The sequence below is a fragment of the Coturnix japonica genome, chromosome 27, assembly GCF_001577835.2.
Source record: "Coturnix japonica isolate 7356 chromosome 27, Coturnix japonica 2.1, whole genome shotgun sequence".
Taxonomy (NCBI): Eukaryota; Metazoa; Chordata; class Aves; order Galliformes; family Phasianidae; genus Coturnix; species Coturnix japonica.
In genome coordinates, this window is record NC_029542.1 from 3,998,864 (window position 1) to 4,019,246 (window position 20,383).

The 20,383-nt window shown below is 60.2% G+C and overlaps 2 protein-coding genes across 6 annotated transcripts in view; one reads left to right on the forward strand and one right to left on the reverse strand.

Annotated features, from left to right (window-relative positions):
- Positions 1 to 1,302: 1,302 nt before the first annotated feature.
- Positions 1,303 to 17,385, reverse strand: MED24 (mediator complex subunit 24). 5 transcript variants are annotated; one of them, XM_015885937.2, is made up of 26 exons: positions 17,266 to 17,385; positions 16,942 to 17,136; positions 14,843 to 14,925; positions 14,320 to 14,358; positions 13,355 to 13,428; positions 12,077 to 12,300; positions 11,443 to 11,554; positions 11,140 to 11,290; positions 10,801 to 10,914; positions 10,025 to 10,072; positions 9,737 to 9,819; positions 9,232 to 9,318; positions 8,895 to 9,006; positions 8,187 to 8,329; positions 7,633 to 7,670; positions 6,978 to 7,060; positions 5,872 to 6,050; positions 5,681 to 5,780; positions 5,237 to 5,412; positions 4,896 to 5,160; positions 4,546 to 4,727; positions 4,337 to 4,430; positions 3,912 to 4,011; positions 2,100 to 2,177; positions 1,821 to 1,969; positions 1,303 to 1,690 (listed from the first exon to the last, which is right to left on the reverse strand). In XM_015885937.2, exons 2-26 carry the CDS (start codon positions 17,060 to 17,062, stop codon positions 1,574 to 1,576), a joined length of 2,952 nt encoding a protein of 983 aa, XP_015741423.1. In that variant the 5' UTR covers positions 17,063 to 17,136; positions 17,266 to 17,385; the 3' UTR covers positions 1,303 to 1,573. The 5 variants fall into 5 exon arrangements, with proteins under 5 accessions (XP_015741423.1, XP_015741422.1, XP_032296783.1 ...); XM_015885936.1 differs by having other exon boundaries at positions 17,262 to 17,371; XM_015885935.2 differs by having other exon boundaries at positions 1,306 to 1,690; positions 16,998 to 17,136.
- Positions 17,386 to 20,196: 2,811 nt separating this feature from the next.
- THRA (thyroid hormone receptor alpha) overlaps positions 20,197 to 20,383 on the forward strand; it is a 10,372-nt gene continuing 10,185 nt past the window's right edge. Inside the window, exon 1 of the mRNA XM_015885896.1 lies at positions 20,197 to 20,273. The gene's annotated coding sequence lies outside the window, so the exon portion shown is untranslated. The remainder of the gene's footprint in view (positions 20,274 to 20,383) is intronic.

Genomic DNA, 20,383 nt, shown 5'->3' on the forward strand with positions numbered 1-20,383 from the left:
CGGTGGCGATGATGGTGATGATGATGGTGGTGATGGTGATGATGGTGGTATCTCTCCCCCCCCTGGAGTTCTTTGCCCCGCAGCCGCTGCGGATGCTCCATCAGGGAGAGAAGGGAGCTGGGCAGCCACGGGGACGCGCTGAGGGCGCACAGCGGGGCCGGGAGAGCCCCCCAACCCCCCCCATGGGCATCCCCGGCCGCTCCCCAACACCACGCGGCTGCTGCCTCACTGCGGGCTGTCCCCGCATCCCCACCCGCTGCCTCGTGCCCGACCCGTGCTCACATCCTGTGACCGTCGCCATCCCCGAACCGAACCGAACCGAACCGGGGCTGAGCTGCGGGTCCCCTGTTCCAACCCCCCCCCCTGTTTCCCAGCACGGATTGAGCTCACTCTGCGCCCCAGCAGCCCTCAGCCAACAGCAGCAGCGCTCCTTCCTGCCCCGGCTTATCAGCGCTTACAGGAAACCCCTTCTCCCGGCTCCAACCCTTTCCTGGAAGGTGAAGCGCTGGGAAGGGCCAAAGCTGAGCACAGGGCTGCAAATATTGACAGAGCGATGGAGCAGCTGCTCTTTGCTCCGTGTTAACGGTAAAGAGGTGTGTGGGGGGTCAGTGCCACTGCGTGCTGGGGACCGGGGGGCTGCAAACCCCACCGTGGGGCTCAGAGCTGCCCAAGGTGGGGGGCTTTGGTGTCACTCCGTGGGGCAGCTGAGCGCTGCTCTGTTAGTCACTGCCCGCTGTGCTCACTGCGGGGTCGTGGGGTGAACTCACACGGAGGAATTTCCAACAGGAATGTGCTTGTAGCTGACAACGAGGCAGGAAAGCATCCCTGTGCTCCACCCTGAGAGCGGCACCCAGCACAGCGTGCAGGGCTGCAGCCACACAACAGCACCCCAGGACAAACCAGGGCTGAGGCCTGAGCCCCAATAAACCACTCCCCCCCATCCCACTGGGGCTCCAATGCCAGCAAAGGGGGACACAGGGCAGGTAGAGCAGCATAGGGCAGCCCCGGCTACAGCAGAGGCTCTGTGAGCAGTCAGGATCCCTCTGAATCAGCCCATAAAAGCACCGTTATGTGCTGTGACTCACCTGCATCCTCCTCCAGCCCATGCCCCGGGCACAGCGCAATGAGCTGCAGCATTGCATTTGGTTCTGCATTAGGGACAGCAAGTGCCACGTCCTCCCCTGCCCAGCGCAGCACAACGCATTGCTGCTCACTGCCCTCCCCTGCCCCAGGGAAGGGCCGGGCTCAGCCTCTGCCTCAGCACCAGCTCAGAAAACCAAAGAGGAACAAGGCAACGCCAGATTCTACAAAAGGAATGGATGAATTAGAAAAACAACAAGCATTGGGGTGGTCTCAGTCTCTGACAGCCCAGCGGGAGCTCGTCCTGGGGGCTGGGCATGGAGGGGAGCAGCCCCTGCTGCTGCCAGCTCTGCCCTCACACTGGGAGGCATCAAGTCATGGTGATGGAGGGATTGTTCCGGGGGTCCCAGCCCCAGTCTGGCTCTCAGACTCCTGCAGGTCCCCCAGCAGCCACTCAGCACCTCCATCCTGCTCAGCAGTGGCAGAGCCACACTCACAGTGCAGCGATGGCTTTGGCAGCGACGCGGCGGCCCAGGGGCAGACCCAGATCCGTGATGGCCAGGACGATTTTGGGACTGGACATGGTGGATACTTTCACCAGCTCTGAAACCTGGTAGAAGAGAAACAGAGCTGATGCCTGGGGTTGAAGAGCAAAGGGCAGAACCCAAAGCAGCTCCTCTGCACTCCCCCCCAGTGCTCTCCCCATCCCCAAAGTGTCCCCGGCCGCTGGGAGGACTCACCATAGTGAAAGGCATGAACTGCAGGATGCTGCCGTGGCTGCCCTGCTCCAGGCAGTCCACACATTCCTCCATGAACCACTGCACAAACTGCGTGTGAGTGCCAGCCGTCTTGGAGCCCAGGATGGAGGAGATGAGCAGGAAGAGGTTTGCTGTGGGGACAAGGAGCTGTCAGGGTAGGCAGGGTGATGCTGCTGCCCCTATGGTTGGGGTGATCCGTATCCCTGCAGACAGACTGCAGCTCACAGCCAGCCCCCCGCAGCAGGCTGCAGCCCACCTTACCCAGCACTCTGTTCAGAGGGTCCCTCATGCTGACAGCGTGCAGCTGGGATGCAGACAGGGAGCTGCTCATGGAGCGATCTGTTGGGGAGAAGAGCATGTGTCAGGATGGGGTGAGGGGGATGCTTGGAGCCCTCACACACAGCGAGCCCCTGGGCTCCAGCAGAGCACTGGGTGATAACACAGCACTCAATGCCCTGCATGCAGTGGGCACAGCAGAGGAGCACAGCAGGGCTGACCCCAGCTGCCCACCCACACACGTAGCCCTGGCATGACAGAGATGTGTCAGCACTCTTTGCTCTTGCACACTTGTTCCAAGTCTGACCAAGCTCAAAGACATCTCCGAGGGCTGAGCACGAGTGAGACTCACTGAGCAATGAGTGTCTCCCTGCTGGGCTGTCACGGCAGCGGTGACTCGACCCTGACACCTCACGAGAGCAGAGGGATGCAATGTCACGACCGAGAGCAGCAGGCAGAGCTCAGCCTCGTGCATGGACACATCCTGTGTGTGCTGCCAGCAGGGCAGGATGGCCCAGATGTCCCACAGCTGCACGGCAGCGCTCACAGCTTGCTCTCAGAGTAGAGCTGAGCTATCAGAGCCACAGCATGACCAATGGACAGGCAGCAGATGGTGGACAGCCAAGGGGGAGGGGTGGGATCTGTGTGGCCCCCACCCCACGGTGCTGCTGGGAGCTGATGGGTTGGGGATGCTGGGTTGACCTGCAGGACGCAGCTGCAGCCACAAAGCAGCACCATGTTGGGATGCTCACTGAGAATGAAAGCCCTCCCCCACTTTTCTCATGGAATCACATGAGTTGTGTGGCTGCTGCAGGAAGCAGGATTTCCACATCATGGCAACAAACAGCCCCCCCCCAACTAAAAAAAAAGTCCTGAGTGTGACTGGAAAGAGGTGGAACTGCACCAAGAGTTAAATAAAGATAGAGAAACAAAGGGGGAAAGCCCACATTTCAACAGGAATGAAACCAAGAAAAACCACAGGTTATTGTTGGGTTGGAAAATGGCAAATAAAGGAGTTGGGGGGAGACAGTCAGGACACAAGAATGACCAAGGAGAGCCCTGACTCACTGCTGGGAGCCCGGACACACGTGGGGCAGGGGCTGGGTGCCATGGGCCCCCCCAGCATGTCCTGCCCGGGCTGTTGCAACCTGCAGCTCAAGGATATGGAGATGCAACCATGAGGACTCATCAGCTCTGCTCAATGCATTATTAATAGCGGTGGAATTTGAGCATTTAGCCACAGCCATCACAGACGTCACCTCCTTACTGGGCTGGGGGCGTTGGGTCTTTGATCCCACAGAGATCGACTCAAACAAAACCTCCCCGAGCCTTTCATGTGTGTGGCACTGGGTTAGATGGCACTGAGGGAAGGTGTAACCTCATCCACCTTTCCTAACTCGCTCTCATCAGGGTATTCAGCAGCAATGACCTTCTGGAGCAAAAGCTCCACAGGAACTCAGCAAAACACATCTGAATGCCCAATGTCCTTCCAAAATAGCCCGTTATTGTTTGGTGCTGCTGCAGATTTGCCCTGACACCGAGGGACCGCCCGCATGCTGCTGCTGAGCCCCAAGCCAACAGGCAGCACACGTGACAATGGTGCAAGGGTTTGGAAAGGTGTAACAGTGCAGAGGGGAGCAGAGCCCCCCCCGCTGCCTCCTGGAGCATTTGGCCAGCTCGGGAAGGAAGTGTTCTTGTGCCAAAGCACGTTTCACACCCAGGAGGGAGCAGCGAGGCAGGCCGGCGCCATCCCCGGGAGCAGCAACATCCCCCCCCTACACACACACACACACTTACTGGGGCTGGAGAGGATGTTGGCATCTTCCTCATTGGAGCTGAGCAGGCGCATGAGCTTGGAGGGCCGCGTGTCGTCCAACGGGAACAGGCTGATGTAGTCCTGGGGGGAACAGGGAGTTCAGCCCCACCAGCCTCAATCTGTGGGGGACTCCAGCCCCCTCCCCAGGGCTGAAAGCTGCCCACCCACAGCTCTGGAACTACGCTCTCGGTTCACTCAGTGACTCAGTCTGGGCTCGTCTTGTTAAGATCCCCCCTTTCCCAGAAAAAGGGAAAAGCCCACATCCCAGTGTCAAGGGAGCAAACCTCAGATGGTTCAGTGAACCTGGGTGGGGAACCCCACCTCAGTGACCCCCTCCTCCTCCTACAACCACGGCCTTCCAACTAGATCCCACTCCCAACCAAACCCTGCTCCGTGCCAGACACACCTCAATGTCCTCTCGGTGCCTCTTCTTCTGCCTGGCAGACGCCTGGCCCTTGTTGTGGGAGGAATAGGAGCTCAGAGCACACCAGACAGAGAGCCTGGGGATAGAGCAAGGCAGAGGTGTGAGCCCACCTGGACAGTGGTGAGAGCCCACAGGGCTTTCCTGGGGCAGATCTTCCCACCCCAAGGTGTCCAGAGAACTGGGGGCCTTACTTAGCCAGAGCCTTCCCTGGAGGGTCCATAAGTGTGTGCCACTTGGAGGAATCAGTGAGCAGGTTGGGCAGGATGTGGCCCAGCAGGGTCAGTGTCAGTTGCTGCATGTCCAGGCAGAAGATGGCATAGAGCAGCTCCACAGCTCGCAGCGTGTGCTCCTTCCGTGTCTCCTTCAGCAGCTCCTGCAGGGCACAGGGCAGAGCTGAGGAGGGGAAGGGCACAGCAGGACCTTCCCCACTCACCCCTCACACCCAGGACCATCACCAGAGCCAGCCCTGCTACCAGAGCCCAGGCGTGACCCAGCAGTCTGGGACTGGAAGTGGTGCCCACCTCCCTGCTCCACCTCGTACCTTGACCAGGTTGTTGCAGAACCAGTAGACGCCTCCCATGTGCAGCAGGGTGTCAAAGATGTGGATGGAGTGACTGTCGACCCAGCCCTTCTCCAGCACCTTGGTGAACACACTCGTCAGCACCTCCTTGATGGGCTTCTTGGGGGGGAGCAGGTTCCAGTATGGGATGGTGTCCATGCCCGTGGAGGGGAACTTGATCTGCGTGGCCGTCTGCTGCAGGACATCCGCACACATGTGCTCCAGGATGGAGCTCATGATCACCACACTGTGGCAGAGTGAGACAGGTCAGGAAGGAGGTGGGCAGCAAAAGGAGGGCAAGAAACAGCCGGTGTGGAGCTCACCGCTCGTTGTAGAACTGCAGCGTGTTGTCTCCGTACAGCGGGGTGGCCAATTGCCGGATCATCTGCAGGGATTTCTCACGCTCATCCAAGCCCAGCATGCGGACGTGGGCGACCAGCCAGGCCACGGCACACACTGCCATGCTGCACACCTTGCCCTTGATGTTGTCTGTGATTTTCTAGAGACGAGAGCAGATATGGATGAGTGTGGACACGTGCAGGCACACAGGCTTCACCCCAGCATCAGCTCATAGGGTTGGCCCACAGTCACCCATGGGGCAGCATCAATGAGGCCGTGTTGGTTCCACATGCAAGTAGCCATGGAGCTCTGCATTGGCTGCAGCAGCATTGGGGCAGCAGGAGGATGTGGGGCCCTGCCTTGCTCACTACTCAGCCCCTCCTTATGGCACAGTGCAGCCCTGGCCCCATTCTGCCCTACAGACCCACCTGGATGGACTCGAAGGTGAGCACACTGTTCTCCCAGGCATTGAGGATCTCCAGGATGGCAGCTGAGATGCTCAGACACACCTCGTGCCAATTCATCTGCCTGTCAGGGGAGAGATGGGGGTCAGGTACACGCTCAGAGCTGCTTCACTCCCTGCATCTCCCTGGCCCTACGGGCTGGGCTGAGCTCTTACACCAGCTTCATCTCAGAGGAGTTGTTGAGGAGGGCGACGAGGGATTCCACCTTGGTGGAGTCAGGGCGGAAGCAGGGATGGTCAGGGTTGAGGATCTTGCCCTCCTCGGGCATGCAGGTCAGCATCCACGTCTCAAAGAAGGGCACCTCATCTGCTGGCCTCGACTCTGACAGGATCACCTGGAAGAGAACCGGCTCTGGGTCCGCCCCATACCCTGCCTGCAGAGCTCACGACCGGGTCCAGCTCTGCTCTCTCATGGGGTCACTCAGCCCCCGAGCTGCTCTCAGGCTCCCCACAGCTCTGCAGGGACAGGGCACGCAGCCCAGCTGGCAGCCAGCTGCGAGGGCTCCCAGGGGGGACAGAAGCTGGGAATCCCGCACGCTGCTTCCTCCTTTCAGCCCCGCAGCACCCGAGGGACGCTATCTCTGACAGCAGTGGTGCACATCTGTTCAGCAGCAGCTGCTCAGGAAAAGTCGCTCAGGGCTCAGACCTCACTGGGGAGCCCCGGGCACGTCCGCCCCAGGCTGCTGCCAGCCAGGACTCCCCCTTTCCGCTCCCTGGGCAGCCCCCCACCCAAGTTTTTCACTCCCTCTCCACGTCTGCAGCGTTTCGGTATCGTTTTACCTCCTGACAAGCACAGATGTTGAAACGTGGAAAATTTTTTTCATTTAACCCAAGTGCCTCTTCCTGAGCAGAGCTGCAAGTTCCTCATCTGCCAGAGGAGGGCTGACATCCACCAGCCCTCCTCAACCAGCCAGAGCCAAACTACACTGTGATGGGGGAGCAAGGCTGGGAAAAGTGCTGGGAGATCAGAAAGGGAAAGGGCGAGGAGGTGACAATAACACAGCATGGAAAAGAAGGGCACAAACAAAAGACCCCAGGAATGCTGTGGCCACTCTGCCTCCATCACTTTGCAGCAGGCTAAACACGCTGGGCACGTCATCCATAGCAGGGTGCTGCTGGAGGGGCAGCTGTGGGCAGTGGGGACAGTGACAAGACAGTGGTGACAGCAGCACGGCCGCTAGAGGAGGCTGGCAGACTTCAGCACATGGGCTGCTGCTCTCACAAGGTCAGAACCCAATGGCTGCCTTCCCGGCGCCGCTTACCTCCGAGCCGTAGGTCTGGGCCACATGGCACAGCATGAGGAACGAGATGTCAAAGAGAAGGGCCCGAACCGGGGCGGATTTGGCTGGGAAGAACAAACAGATCTCAGGGAACTCGGCCCAGAGAGGCAGGCAGGAGCCCTGTCAGCTTAGGGGTTGAGTCCCTGCCTCCTTCAAGGTGCTTTTCTAATGCCCAGAGAGCTGGAGTGTGAATGAGGGTTTCAAAGGATGTGCCAAGTGCCTCCCTCACCCCGTCTGCCCCAGCTCCCAGAGCGGCTTTGACCTCTATTTGACAGCCCCAGTTCAACCCTGGGCTCCCCCAGTGCCGTGGAAGGTCAGAGCACTCAACATGTTTAATCACACGTAAACGCAGTCAGAGTCCTTATCTCGGGCTGTGTGCTGACACATCACCCCTTCCAGGGAAGGAGCTGGGGCAGGGCCAGCCCCAAGGGGCCCCAAGGGCTGGGAAGGGGAGAAGGGAGCTCAGGATGGACACGCGTGTGCCAACGGTGAGAACTAGGGACCCCCAGGAGCCCAGATCCCTGCCAGCACCGGGCCATGCCTGGCACAGCTCGGCCCAACCCCTGCTTAACCCAGCATGTGGCAGCAGGGGAAGGACAGCTCGAGCCGCCCCACGCACGGATGCGCACGCACTTACAGTTTTCCGTACTGATGTGCTTGGTGAATTCATTCAGCCTAGAGGGGGCAGAGAGAGCTGCAGTGAAGCGTTACCATCAGACAAAGCAGCCCTCCTCCCACCCGAGATGGGCACAGAGCTGCCCCTGCCCGCAGCAGCACAGAGCCTGGATGCAGTGCAAGGCTCCCAGCTGGGCTGGTGTGGTTCACACTGCCCCAGGCCCTGCCATGTGAGGGGGGCATCACACAGCCCCACGCATGCTGTGTGTGTGCTCTAACCAGGACATGGGTGCCTGGGGAACAAAGGCATGCACACAGCAGTGCCTCAGAGCTGGGGCTGTGCTGGTGCTTTCAGCCCTAATGCAACTGAAACAGATTAGACTTGGATGCTGCACCCTGCTCACAAAGAAGCAGAGGAGGTGGGATGCTGAAGGGCTCAGACCACAAGACCCCAGCTCTCCCCAGAGCCAGATCCAGCCCTGAATGTGGTGGAAGCAAAGGCTCAGGGAGAAGCAAGGGGGAGAGCAGGGATGCTGCCAGCTCACCCAGCCCCACTAGCACGTAGTGGACACTCACTTGATGAACTTCCAAGCAAAGGATTTCAGTTTGCCCGTTGCTGCTGCTGCTGCCAGCAGCAGGTCCAAGCTTTTCCCAGACAGCATGTGACCCAGGACCCCCAGCAGGCCCTCGGGGGATTTGGAGTGATCTGCATCCATGGTCTGCAAAAAGAAAAAGAAAAAAAGAAAGTCACAGGGAAAACGTGTTACAGAGCAGCAGTAAAACTCCAGCCACAGAAGCAGAACTGATCAGCTGCCAGAGCCATCCCACAGGGCCTCTGTCTGCAGGGACCTGCAGGGCTTGGAGGAAAGGGGAGGGACCCCCGGAATCCCAGGCTCTGCAAAAGGGAGAGCTGCAACATGCTGGGAAAGCACAACCAGCAGCAAAATGTCTTCACCAGAAGGGCAGCAAGAGAGACACGGGGGGGAGGAGGTTCTGGGGATGGGGGAGATGCACAGAGGGGAGGATGGGCAGAGCGGGCTGGGCTCAGACTGTTGGCACTGACAATGCACTGAGCTGCCTGACAGCTCCTCTGGCTTCCTGGGAAGGAGGAGGGGAGTCCTGGGCTCCACAGCAGAGACTGCAACAAGGCTGAAAGTGATTCCTCCATCTCAACACAGGGTGGGAGAAGGCAACTCCTGAGCACCCTGGTGAGCCCAATGGTGCTGGAAACCAGGTCTTGGGTGGAGATCGGCCTCCCCAGCACTGCAGCAGGAGGGGACTCACCTTCAGGATGTTGGTGACAGTCGGCTCGGCCCTCAGGATGAGCCTGGGGTTTGGCTGGATGTTGGCGTTCTCTGCCGACTGCAACTGTGGAGCATCTTCCCTGTCTGCTTTGCTGGTGATCCATAAAGAGAGGCTCTTGAGTAGGAATTCTGTCACTCTAGCCCTCTCCTCCTTGAGACTCAGCCCCCCACCACCCCAAAAGCAAAGCCTCATCCCTCCAAGCCAGGATGTCCCAGCTGCAGGACAGCCTTGCAACATCACAGCTGCCTCACGCTCCCTGCCAGAAGGGCAGTGAGACAAGGTGCCCCAACCCTGCTGGGCTCCATGAAGGCCGTACCGTTTTTCAGTCAGGTTGGTCATGTTGGCTTCGGAGAGCAGCCCCTGTTTGCTGCACTCCTGCAGGAGCAGACTCATGCAGTTGCAGCTGGAAGAAAAAGAGCAGAGCATCAGCCCCAGGGAAAGCCTCCCCCCCCCAGACCAGCAGAGCTATGTGACCATTTGCAGACCGGGACTCAAGCAGTCAGGACTCCTGAGCCACCCGTCTATCTCTGCTCCCCCATTCTGAAGGGGATGCAGGGCCAGAAGCAGCTCCAGACATCACAAAGCATCACCAACACACGGATCAGCTGTCAGACACTCAGTGCTTTGCTCATTTGGCAGCGCCAGCGCCTCAGGAAGAAGGAACCGGATCAGAAATCAGCGCCTCCCTTCACAGCACAAAAAGCTTTGCACACAGCCGCCCCATTACTGCAGCTCCCCACAGAGATGCTGGGGGCAGTGGGGCACAGAGCAGCCACAGGCTCACAGTGCTGCAGTTGAGTCCTGGGCACACGAGCACTCACTTGCATCGTTGATCTGCTTTGTCAAGCAGCGGGGTCAGCTTCAGCAGGAACTCGAAGGCGCAGTTCACATCCTCTGTGAAATCCTGCCACGCACAAAGGAGTGCTCAGCTTGCAGCACCACTGTCATAAACCCACCCATCCCTCCCACACCACCTCCCCACTAGAGGGAGGCTGTCAGCATACAGACTGCATCCCACCCCAGCCACTTTGGCCAGGCACCAGCACCATCTCAACAAGCATAGTGCATCTGCACACACAGTGCTGCAAACCACAGCCCTCGAGACTCACCTTATCCCCATGGGGATAGTTCTTCAGTTCAACCAGGACCTGAGGGATCTGAAAGACATGGGGCACACGGACATGGCCGAGAGGCAGACCCAGTGTTGCTGTCAGCACCTCCCAGCAGCACAGGCAGCAGGAGCTTGAGCAAAACCTGCCTACAAGGGGCAGCTGCTCTGCCAGCCCAGCAGAAGGATTTCTGGAGCAGCCTTTGCACCCTGGGGACTGTCCTCCCAGCTCCCCACTGCAAAGCCCTTCTACCATCACGAGGAGCAGCAGCGCATGGCCAGGCAGGGAACAACGGCTGCAGAGCCCAGCATAGGCCAGAGCACGTCGGGCCTGAAATTACACATAAATCCCTTTTGTCTGGCACAAAGACAAGAAGCAAGGCAGACTGCTGCAGGGCTGCCCACCACCGAGCTGTGGGAGTGCCAGCCCAGAGCCTGCTTTGGCATCCTTCAAAGGCCACAATTTCCCCCACAACTTCCTAGGAAAGCAAAACAAAGTGGGACTGGGCTGAAAAGATGCCCCAGACAGCAAAGTGTGTTGCAGGAAGGCTGACTGTGGGCTCAGCCACCATGAACATAGTCCAGACAGGATAAGCAGGGAACACTGTGGGACAGGAGGACTAACTGGAACGAGACAATCTTTGAGGACCCTTCCAATTGAAGCCATTCTGTGATTCTCCCACTGCTCAGCCAGGCTTTGGCACGCAGCAGGGGCCAGACATGCAGGGAAGGGTGCAGGGCTCAGAGTGCTCTGCTCGCTGTGAAGTTAGGGCATACCTTCAGGAAGGTAAAGGCTGTCCACTTCAGCTCCTCTGTGCCCTCTGGGGACTCGATGAGGCCCACAAAACACGCCTTCCAGATCTCCAGCATGAAGAGCGGGGAGGGGATGCGCTGCAGGGCACACAGACAGGACCCTCCAGTACCCAGTAACAAAGCAACTCTCTCAACCAAGCCCTGACCTCCCTGCAAAGCCACCGATGGGCTCCTGCTACTACCCGAGGCTTTGCCCATATTCCCAAACGAAGATCAGCCCTCCTTGTGCAGGGCTGCAGTACGGCCCTAGTGCCAAATGCCCCCAGTCAACCCAAGCAGGATGAGAAGAAACCACTTTTGTACCTGCATCCTCTTCACCATCATCAGCTGCTCCACCAGAGGCTGGATCTCTCCTGTGAGGTTCATGGTCCCCTCCAGCAGCACCACAGCATGCACAGTGGGGAAGCCAGTCTTGTTCAGCTGCTCAGAGCGAACTGATAGCATGGTGGGGATGCTGGATGAGAGACAACAGCACCAGGTCAGTGGATTAGCTGTCCCTAACCCATCCCTTATTTCAGAGATTCTTGATGGCCCCGGCCCACAGCCAGCACAGGAGTCTGAGCTGGGAATGGACAGAAAACCCTCTGAACCCACGCCAGCAGCTACCTCTTGATGAGGGATATGCAGTCATCAGCTTGGCTTCGCAGCGCAGAGTTGCTGAGGCCATTCAGACTTTCCTCTAGCTTGAGGAGGGATTGCTCTACGGCATTCCAGGAGGCTGGGAAGGGAGGGCAGGCGTTCAGTGGGGCAAGGCAGTGACAGGATGAGAAGCCAGCAGGCTGGCTCTAATGCCCACAGCAAAGCAGAGGGGCTGCTGAGTCTGGGGCTCCCTGCCGAGCAGGAGTCAAAGCACCTCTGCAAACCCAAGCTGAGGATCTGCATGCCAGCCAGCAGCTCCCTGGCACGGCCTCTTGGCCAGGGGACCAAGCGGAGGTGCAGGGCCTTGCCAGGCAGGCTGGTGGAGTGCAGGACCTGCCACACACCCGGGAACAGCTCCCACAGCCTTCATATTAATTCTGTTCCCCTTCCAAGGGCAGCGTGGAGGGGAGGGGGCAGAGGGTGGCATGGAGCCAAGGAGGAGACTTTTACAGCAACAGGGCTGGAAGATGGATGGGCTTGGAGCCACAGGGACAATGCGGCAGGAGCTGGGCAGGGGGAAGGGAAGGTGGCAAGGACATCTCTTGGAGGCCAGCAGCAACCAGGAGCAGAATATGGCCACTGGGCCCAGGGAGCAACGTACACGTCTCCTCCAGCTGGGCAATGTGGATCAGGGCTCGGTTCTTGGTGCTGCCCAGCATTTTCTCCAGCCGTTCCAGGCACATCTTCATCTGCCCCTCTGCTGCCACCTGCTCCAGCATCTCCTTCACCTTCTCGGCATAGAAGGCCGCGCAGCGCAGGAGCCAGTTCAAGGCACTCATCAGTGCCCGGCACAAACCAATGCACTCCTCTGCCCTGCCATGGCAGCTGCAAGGAGAGAGAAACACAACCATGGGCCAAGGCTACACCCCCATAGAGATCAAGGCACGGCAGTGGGGCAGCCCGAGGAACCAGGCTACATCCCACATGCCCAGCCCTGCACGCTCAGCTCCTGGCTCCTCTGCTGCAGCCCTCAGTCTATGAGCATCCCTCCTGTGCCAGGGGAAATCAAGTGTACCCGGTGCAGACTCCTCTCTGGCCACTCAACTACAGGGAAACTTTCCAAGCCTCTAATCAAATTATCTTGCTAAGAAAGGCTCAGCACTGATCAATGTGTTCCAAGAGGTGAACGCTTTCCCCTCCTGATGCACAAATCATCAGGGCCAGAAGTTTTGATCAAATTAAGCGGAGGATCAGATTAGGCAGGAACTGGATTAAGTCACCAGCTCCGCAGTTGGCCAGCAACAGCTCCTTGTCAACATCTGCGACTGATGCACATTCATTGCTGCTGCTTCGCTCCGTGTAATTGAAGAGCTGCTACCTTTAGCCCTGCTTACCCTCCCATTCACCCACACCGCCTGCCTCTCGGCGGCAGCCTCCCAGCAGAGGCTGTCAGGGGTTAACAGGAAGATTTCTCAGCTTTCTATAAAAGTTTTTGTGGCCTGAATTGTCTCCCCTGGGTCCTGCGACACCAGCGGAAGAGCATGGAGCAAAACAAGGCAGCTGCATGAAGTGCCTGGGGCAGCGCAGGCAGAACCACGAGCACTGGCAGCCAGGGCCCTGGGAAGCCACAGAGGCCACACAAGAGAAATAAAATGCAAAGGGGGCAGAAACCTTCAGGTTTTGGGGCTTACACCAACCTGAGCTGAGCAGAAGTATTGTGGAGGAGGTCATAGCCCAAAACAGGTGGGGTCCTCACAGCCTCCCACAAAGCCAGTGGGGTTCTGGGCTCTGCCTTGTCCATACGGACATCTCAGCCTAAAGCAGCTCAGGAGGAGAGCTGGGATGGGAAATGGCCTCCCCCTGCCAGAGCAGGGACCACGCGATGGGACAAGTGCCAGGCCCTGGGGGAGCTGCAGGCTGTGGAAGGGCAGCATCGTACCTGAGGCGGTCGCAGAACATGTCCATGATCTCCAGCAGCGACTGCACACACAGGTCCCGGGAGAAGTCGTCAAACTACAGCAGAACAAAGAGGGATTTCAAACAGGGGCTGCCAAGCTCCAGCAGCCCCAAAAAACAACTGTGGGGCACCCAGCAATCAGAAGAATGAGAACTGGGTCAGGGCTGTCCCTCAGCTGGGTTGTGTCCTGCCATTGAAAGCAACAGGGCCACAGCAATGGGGCTGAGACGGCATTTCTGAGCAGTCTCCCTGAGATGCGGTGGGGGTTGGAGCTCCATTTGCAGCCCCCCCCGCTCCCCATGGGCTGCACTGACACGATAGAGGCTCGATGCCAGCCCACGTCCCCACCTCCAGCTCGGTGGGGCTGGCAGCGAGCACCGACAGCTCGACTGGCCACGGGGACGGCAGCAGCGCCGCTGCCGCCTGCTCAGCTGAGCAGATGGGGCCACCCCACTGAGCCGGAGCTGGCCTGCGGGCCTGCACTGAGCACACGCTGCTCTGAAGGAGGAAACCACGGCTGTCAAGGTCAGCGCTTCTCCACCAGCCTCACCACAATGGGCAGTGACAGCGAGCACGGCCGTGTGCTTGCTCTACCACCCCACTGTGGGGCTGACCCTACCGAGGGGCTCCCCAGCGTGCTGCTCACAGCGCAGCTCCCGGTGCTGGCAGTGTGGGGGGAGGCAGAGCAGGAGCCTGCCAGGCCCCATAGGACTCAGGGATGCAGCTTCCACACCTGCAGCACGCAGGACTGTGCCCAGAGTGGGAGCTGCCGGTGGGCTGTCCCCAGTGGGCTCACACCCTGCTCCACGCTGTCTGCCCGCTGCTGACTCAGCACAGGATGTCATTTTACACTTGACCTATATTTGGTGAGAGCCGTGCGATGGGAAATGGATACTCGGATCGCAGGTAAAGAGAAAAGCCTCAGCCAGCAGCTGTCAGAGCCGTACCTTGCTGATGGCCGTCAGCACCGTGGAATAAGACACCATCTACGAACAGAACAGAAAAGCAAAACAATGGCACTGGAAAAGCAAGGAGGCAATGGGTGCTGCCTGTGAGCACAGCACTCACAGCTGAGGGGCACTGAGGTCAGGGCATGGCCCCACTGCCTGTCACCGCAGCCGGGGCGCTGACCCGGCACAAATCCAAACAGACATTTTTAGGTGACCGCTGATTTGTTTCACACAAACTTTAGACAGCATTAAATGCTGCAGTGAGGAAGCACGGAGCTCCCAGGCAGCAAAGAGGCTCCTGGAGGATGAGGATTTCCATCCGGCGTGCAGCAAACAGAGGCTATTTACAGAAACAACCCCGCCCTGGGCACACGCTGAGCCCCCCACCCTGTCTGAGCCTTGCACAACGCCTGCAAGGTGCAGACATTGGGGTGTTTGGGTTCTTTGCTTGTTAATTGGGGCCGTGAGGCGACACCCAGCAGTACTGCAATGTGAGACGGTGTGCGGGGAGAGCCATTACCTGGGAGCTGATAGCGTATTTCAGGTAGGACAAGATGAGTGGGTTCGGAGACGGCCCGATCATCGCCTGCTCGAGCAGAGCTTCTGCAAGCAAAGAGAGGGACCTGTGGCAGGCAGCACACAGCGTGGGGACACACAATGGTTCTGCTCTCACCCACAGGAAAGATGGCAAAGACAACTCGTGCCAAGCACAACAGCTCTGCACAACGCCTCCCTGACATTAACCCAACCCCCAAAGCTCCTCAACAGCAAAAGGTAGCAAAGAATTCAGGCACTACCAGCAGCCTCCTGTTCATTCACCTCTGCCCTGGGCTCCAAACTGCACCCGCTGCTCTCCAAGCTCTTCCTCCCACCTCCTGCCCAGGAGGTTCAGGCATCCACCACCACCAGATCTCTGCCCTGGTACCTGGGGCTGGGCTGCGGGCACACGGCCGCTCTCGGCCACGATGGTTCCTGTGCGTCTGGCACTCCCTGCTGATGGCAGCCAGCCAGAGAGGCTGGAGGGGCTCTGCCCGCCCTATCTGCTCAGTCAAGCCTTTAATTGACCATTTGAACTATAGCAGAGTGCAGGAACCACCTCCCAAAATCAGGCCCCGGGCTGTGGCATGGGCTGTAAGTAGGTCAGGGCACCCAGATGCAAGAGGGACAGAGCAGCTCCCCGCAGCCAGCACGGAGCAGAAGCCGTCTGCAGGAGACACCTCCGATCCTGGCAGAAGGCTGCGACCGCGGCCAAACGCATCTCAGCACGAGGACAGAAGGCTGACGGCAGCCTTCCCCTCCCCATCTAATCAGGGAGCGTCAACACGAGCCAGCCACATGCTGTCACCCACTGCAGGCATGTCAGCATCGATTTGCTGGGCAGTGCCGTGATCTGGGCGGCTCGTGCCAGGTTTTCCTCCTTTGTGGTTGAAATCCGAAAGGCACGAGCTGGGGGGAGGATAAACTGAGAGGAGGATGAGCTGAGGGCGATGGCTTGGAGAACTGCTCTGGGTATGACGGCTGCCCACATGCCCACCACCTGCACAGGACCCTCCAGCAAAGGGACCTGGATGTGTCCTCACCAAACAGAGCGAGCCTTTCCTTGGTGGATGCACTAAGAGACAACCAGGAGAAACCCAACTGTAGGCTCAGCGTTGTAAGCCAGAACCTGCTAACAGTTATACTGGTAGGTGGGAAAGGCCACTATGGAGCGGGCTCAGAAGCACAGAGGTGCTTTTCCCCTTTAAATGAGGCTCCAGCAGCGCTTTGTGTTTGTTTATCCTGGGCCTGCAAACACATTCACCCTGCGAAGGATACAAAGAAAACACAAAACCCAGCAGCGTGTTGCTATAATGGGCAGAAAGGCTGGCAAATCTTTAAACCAGGCAGGTACAGCAGCCGGCTGGGCTGCTGACAAACGGCCTTGAATGGGGCCAGGGAATTAAATGCTTATAAATAGGAGCAGGAAGCAGCCCTGGGGGCCTGAAGCAATGCCCCCAGCCCTGGGCTATATACAACTATAAGGGTGGGGGTCCCAATTGTGGCTATATACAACTATAAGGGTGGGGGTCCCACCCCTGGGCTATATACAACCATGAGGGTGGGGGTCCCAATTGAGGCTATATACAACCATAAGGGTGGGGGTCCCAATTGAGGCTATATACAACTATAAGGGTGGGGGTCCCACCCTTGGGCTATATACAACTATAAGGGTGGGGGTCCCAGCCCTGGGCTATATACAACCATGAGGGTGGGGGTCCCACCCCTGGGCTATATACAACTATAAGGGGAGGGTCCCAGCCCTGGACTATATACAGCTATAAAGGGGGGGTCCCAGCCCTGGGCTATATACAACTATAAGGGTTGGGGTCCCACCCCTGGGCTATATACAACTATAAGGGTGGGGGTCCCACCCCTGGGCTATACACAACCATAAGGGTGAGGGTTCCAGCCCTGGGCTATATACAACCATGAGGGTGGGGGTCCCAATTGAGGCTATATACAACTATAAGGGGGGGGTCCCACCCCTGGGCTATATACAACCATAAGGGGTGGGGGGGGTCCCAGCCCTGGGCTATATACAACTATAAGGGGGGGGTCCCAGCCCTGGCCCATTCCCACCTATGAGGGTGGGGGTCCCAATTGAGGCCCATATTAAGGCTGTGACCCCCCCGGACCTGCCAGGTTCAGGATGTCCCACGTGGCTCCTCGGGGGAAGAAGCGCTTCATGTTGATGGCCCATTGGTAGTCGCTCCAACGCTCCTTCCAGGCCTGCAGGATGGCCTGCTTCAGGTTCACCACCTTCATGGCTGAGCTCTGTGGGAATGGAGAGAGGCCTCATTGCCGGTCCTGGGTGCACAGCAGCGACAAGAGCCGGTAAATCGCTCTCCATCGCCCCGGTTCCATCCCGTCCCGTAGGCCGCGGCCGCAGCGTTCCTCACCCTCCGGCTCCGCTCACTCAGCGCCTGGGCACCGCCATGTTGGAACGTGCCAGCAAGCCGTGCGCTGATTGGACGGCGGTGCGGCGCGGAGCTTGCTGGGAGATGTAGTTCAAGGGTGTGCAAACGTTGGGGGGGGGGTGTGCAAAGTGGGTCAGTGCAAACGGGGATGGAAAGGGGGGAATAACGTGTGCAAACGGGGGTGTGTGCAAACAGGTGTGCAAATGGGGTTGCAAATGGGATTGCAAAGGGAAGCTTGTGGTTACAAGCAGTGTGTGTGCAAATGGACGATGGTGCAAATCTGGGGCGTGCAAGCAGAGGTTGCACAAATGCAATTGGTTGCAGATTGTGGAGTGCAGAAATGCTGCATGCAAATGCACCGGGTGTGCATGTGTGTGTGCATGTGGGTGTGCAAATGCAAGGTGCAGGAGCTGAGTGGGACTGCAAGTGTGCAAGGTGGGTGTGCAAGCAAAGCGTGCAAAGGTGTGAGCATGCAATGTGTGCAAACAGCGGGGTGCAGGGGTGGGTGTGCAGGAAGGGATGTGCACACACATACAGGTGTGCAAGGATGGGTGCAGGCACACGGCCTGGGTGTGCATGGATGCACACGTGTGTGTATGTGTGTATGTGTGTGTGTGTATATGTGTGTGTATGTGTGTATGTGTGTATGTGTGTGTGTGTGTGTGTATGTATATGTGTGTGTGTATATATGTGTGTGTGTGTATATACGTGTGTGTATGTGTGTATGTGTGTATATGCACCCAGCAAAGCCCCCCATGTCTGTGCTAACAGCATCTCCTGCCCCATAGCAGGCAGCCCCCCCCCTCACCCCCCATCACACCCCCCCCCCGCTGTGCTGGGGGGTCTCCATGGCCCCTTAATTCCCGTGTTAATCATTCATGGGGCCGGGGCTCGCGGGCGGCCGCAAATCCCCCATGGCCGCAGCCGGGATTAGCGGGTGAAGCTGCGGCCCAGCCGGCGAGAGGGGCCCGCGGGGCCGGGGGGGCCCTATTCATGAGGACGGATTTCCTGTGCCGGGTATGGGGCTGGGGGGGGGTCCTGCAGCTGCCGAGGGGGAAGCGGACACTGTGGGCTGTAATGGTGGGGGGCCAAGCGGCGGCGTAGGCCTCATGGAGCTGTAGGCCGGGTGGGAGCGGGAGGCGCCGTGAGACCCCCCCCATAAAGAAGTGAACTCGCAGAGGGACCCCACGGGCATTCAGTGCTGTGGGTGTGGGGTTGGGGGGCGGCTCAGCCCAAACCCCCCCTTTATGCTGGGGAAGCGCTGGGGCCTGGGCCCGGCTCGGAGCTTGGCAGGGAGCCGCACACAGCTGCCTGCAGCCGGGGGGGCCGGAAGGGGCTGGGGCCGTTCCCAGCAGGATGATATGGGGGGGGGGGAGGCACTGAGGGGGAGGTGACCCCACCACCACGACCCCTGTGCTGCTCCCATCCCCCCCGTGATGCTGGGTTACACTGTGACACAGGGACACCCCCCAGGCACAGCGTCACCCCCACAGCAGGGTGGGCAATGACTGCAGGGTTGGGCTGGTTCTGGACCCCCCCCCCCCACATCCCACATGGGGGGGCAATACAGGGACAAGGATGGACAGAGCCTGGCACACCCCACAGCGGGGACACGGGCGGCCCCCAGCCCTGCCTCAGTTTCCCCACCACTCCCCCATGGGTGCAGCTGGGGGGCAGCGGCTCAGCCCAGCCCTGGTGTTATCACAGACAGACGGTGGTGGCGGGGGGGGGCTGTGGGTGCGCTGTGTTTGCTGAGGATAAAGTGTACGGCACAGCACGGCGGGGCTGGGGGCAACAACACCCCTCCCTGCCACGCTGGCAGCCCAGCTATAGGGGGGGGGGAAGGGAGGGGGACATGGGGGCGGGGGGGGCACACAGGGGGAGCAGGAGGGGTCATGGGGTGGTGGGGGCTGTGGGATCAGAGGGACACGGAGCAGGGCAGCACCATGGGGGGAGTGCTGGGGGGGGATGGGGGGATCCATTAGTGGCTGTGCCAATGGGACCCCCCCCCGGGCACTGCCATCCCTTGGGTACCACTGTGCCACCATCCTATGGCTGCCCCCCCCCCGAGCCTCCTCAACCCCCGTGGGCTTTCGCCGTGGGTTTGTCCGTCCCCGACCCCAACCCTGTGGCTGTTCCCATCCCCTGGCTGCCCCCCCCCCCCCCGGGGACCCTCTGTGTTGTGGGGGTGGGACCCCCCCGCCATGACAACGGCCCTTTAAACCTGAGCACGATGGGAATTGTAGTCCGGGAGGGGGTGGGGGCAGAGCGTGGGGGCTGCTGGGAAAGAGGTGGGGTGGGACGGGAGGGTCGCGGGCTGCGGGTCGGGTCCCCCCGGTTCCGTCCCCATTGACCCCCGCAGTTCCCGTAGTGCACGTGGCCGCCCCCGGCCCCACGTCGCGCCCCGTTGTGCTGCGGGACAGCCCGGATCCACGCGGGACACGGCGGGGTCTGGGGGCGGCACGGCGCCATCGCTGGGCCTCCATCCTCCTTCGTCCCCATCCCGGGTGGGCACCGTCCCCAGCCCCTTCCCACAGCGCTTCCCACGGGCGCAGCCGTGACCGCCCCACGGACACTGCGGACACGCGCTGCGCCCCACGGGCACCATCCCCGTCCCCATCGACCCCCGTCCCCATCCCCATCACCCGCCGCCCCATCTCTGCTCCCCGCCCCCCACGGGACCCCACCCCCCCCACCCCTCGGGGCCCGGGGGAGCGCGCAAAGAGCGCGCAGGGAAGGCGCAAAGAACGCGCAAGGAGCGCGCAAAGAGCGCGCAGAGGCGGCGGGGCTGCAGGGAGCGGCTGCGGCCGGCGGAGGGGGCTGCGGCCGCGGCGGAGCGGGCGGGCGGCGCGGCGGGGCCGGGGGAGGAGCCTGGAGGAGCCGTCGGCCGCCGCCGCCGCCGCTGCCGTGCGCCCCGCTCGGCCCCGCTCCGCTCCGCTCTTCTCCGCGCTCCGCCCCGGTCCCGCTCCGCGCCCCGCACGGCTCCGCGCTCAGGTACGGCCCCGCCGCCGCCGTGTTGGACCGGGAGGGGCCCCGCGCAATCCCCGCGCAGCGCAGCGCAGGGTTCGGGGCGTGCAGCGGTGGGGGTTGGGGAAAGGGGGGGG

Coding starts and splice junctions, on each gene's coding strand:
- MED24 (XM_032440892.1), bottom strand. CDS start 17,161: ATGAGGCCTCTCTCCATTCCCACAGAGCTCAGCCATGAAGGTGGTGAA. Junction 8,330..8,894: donor CTGTCACCAACATCCTGAAG/GTGAGTCCCCTC, acceptor TTCTTTTTGCAG/ACCATGGATGCAGATCACTC. Junction 2,178..3,911: donor CAACATCCTCTCCAGCCCCA/GTAAGTGTGTGT, acceptor TCTCCCCAACAG/ATCGCTCCATGAGCAGCTCC.